Source organism: Sorex fumeus, unplaced genomic scaffold, assembly GCF_029834395.1.
Source record: "Sorex fumeus unplaced genomic scaffold, SorFum_2.1 ptg000007l, whole genome shotgun sequence".
Taxonomy (NCBI): domain Eukaryota; kingdom Metazoa; phylum Chordata; class Mammalia; order Eulipotyphla; family Soricidae; genus Sorex; species Sorex fumeus.
In genome coordinates this window covers 4,589,995-4,592,184 of record NW_026606064.1, presented here as the reverse complement: position 1 = coordinate 4,592,184, position 2,190 = coordinate 4,589,995, and the positions used below count along the sequence as shown (strand labels likewise).

Sequence of the window (2,190 nt, the reverse complement as noted above, 5' to 3'; positions counted from 1 at the left end):
CAACTTAACCTTATAGGCAGGTGACTGGTCTAAGAAACAGAACTCAAACCTGCTAGGGTTATAGGGCTTCATAGCCTCAAAGAGAATGATCCCTTTATTATTTTTAGTTGAAATTAACCTCTGCAACTGCACTTCTCCCAATTTCATTCCACAAACATCAGACTCATTCTTACTGGGCTACATATTAGTTTCCAGTTTACCAAATCCATCTTTCAAGTCATACTTCTTTCTACACTTGACAAGCAGTCTGTTTTTTCCATCTTCTCAATTTCTTCAGTCTGTAAATATCGCTCACTTCTATAAGCATGTTCTTTTGAAATCATTTCCACTAAGCATTAACTTTTATTTTTTTAACAGCTGCCATCAGTGACAGAATGGATAGTAGCAACACCACAGACGTGTCTGACTTCATTCTGATGGGCTTGACGGATTCGGAGGAGATCAAGCTGGTCCTATTTGTGCTCTTTCTCCTGATCTACCTGATCACCATGCTGGGGAATTCAGGCATGATACTCATAATCCGCCTGAATCTTCAACTTCACACCCCTATGTATTTTTTCCTCAGTCATCTCTCATTTCTCGACCTTAGTTACTCCAGTGTTATCACACCTAAGACCTTAGAGAACTTAGTCACATCCACCAGGAACATGTCTTATGTGGGTTGTTTCACCCAAATGTACTTTTTTGTCTTCTTGGGTGCTGCAGAATGCTTCCTTCTCTCCTCAATGGCCTATGATCGCTATGTAGCTATCTGCAATCCTTTGCACTACCCAGTGATCATGTCCTCGAAGCTCTGCCACGCCCTCATCCTTGGGTCCTATCTGATTGGCTTCACCGACTCTTCAGTCAATGTTCTTTGCATGAGCAGATTGCATTTCTGTGACTCCAATGTTGTCCGTCACTTTTTCTGTGACACGTCCCCTATTGTAGCTCTGTCCTGTACAGACACACATAACATGGAAACCGTGATTTTTGTTTTCGCTGGCTCCACCCTGATGGTGTCCCTTATTACAATCACTTTCTCTTATGCATCCATTCTCTCTACTATCCTGAAAATTCGCTCCTCCTCAGGAAGGCAGAAAGCCTTCTCTACCTGTGCTTCCCATCTCTTGGGGGTCACCATTTTTTATGGCACGATGATTTTTACATATTTAAAACCAACTAAGTCTTACTCTTTAGGAAAGGATCAGGTAGCTTCCGTGTTTTATACTATTGTTATTCCCATGCTGAATCCACTGATTTACAGTCTTAGGAACAAAGAAGTGAAAAATGCTCTCCTTAGAGTTATGCAGAGAGGGAGGTTTCCAGGCAAGTAAAAAAGCAGTGAAAAGTGTCTAAGCTCTTCTGTTGTGTTTTGTATGTCTATTGAGCTGATGTTTATGTGTCCAGATATGATCTTGGGCATTTCCTGAAAAATAACTTTTAGAAACCCTTATTATTACATCAGGAAGGCCTTAAATATAACTTAAACCTGTCACTGTCACTGTCCCCCCTTTGTTCATTGATTGCTCCAGCAGGCCCAGTTACATCTCCATTGTAAGACTTGTTACTGTGTTTGGCATATCAAATATGTCACGGGTAGCTTGCCAGGCTTTGCTATGGTATAAATATGTGCTTTCATGTTAATGCCTGAGAAAATATAGTTGCCATATTTTAAGTAATATCACAAATTTTCTTGTCTACTTCATCCTCAAGAATTTTATTGCAGAAATTATTTGAAATTTGGGGGGCAATTAGGAAAGTTTCTGAAATTGTTTCCTTCTGTTATATTGAGAAGAGATATAGCAGAGTGATTAAAGGCACTTCTTTTGGAAATAAACTGAAAGTTTAGCTTGAAAATGTACTTTTCTTTCACTTGTATAAGCCTTAATGCCTGTGAAACCTTCAACCTCTTCCTCTACACTTCAAGGTAAATTATAATTTCAAGTTCATAGAGCTATTGTAAAAATTGATAATGGATGTAGTCTTCCGGAAAGTACATACACGTACTTACCATTACCATTAAAAGACTAAAGTCCCTTAGTCTTTTAATGAGAAAGGGAGAGATGATATTGGTTAGACTCAATTCCTGACATCCTGCACCCCAACTCCCAACATTGCTGGCTGTGGTCTTTAAAAACCCTAGCACCACTGTGAGATGCCCAGTTATCCCCAACATCGGAGAACCCAAGTATCTTCATATTCACTGGA

At 39.6% G+C, this 2,190-nt stretch overlaps 1 protein-coding gene across 1 annotated transcript; it reads left to right on the top strand.

The window, feature by feature from the left end:
* Window positions 1-374: 374 nt before the first annotated feature.
* Window positions 375-1,327, top strand: LOC130042178 (olfactory receptor 8H1-like). Its single transcript, XM_056134481.1, is given in 2 exon segments — window positions 375-1,290; window positions 1,293-1,327. Coding segments are annotated over 2 exon segments (951 nt in total).
* The last annotated feature ends 863 nt before the right edge of the window (window positions 1,328-2,190 follow it).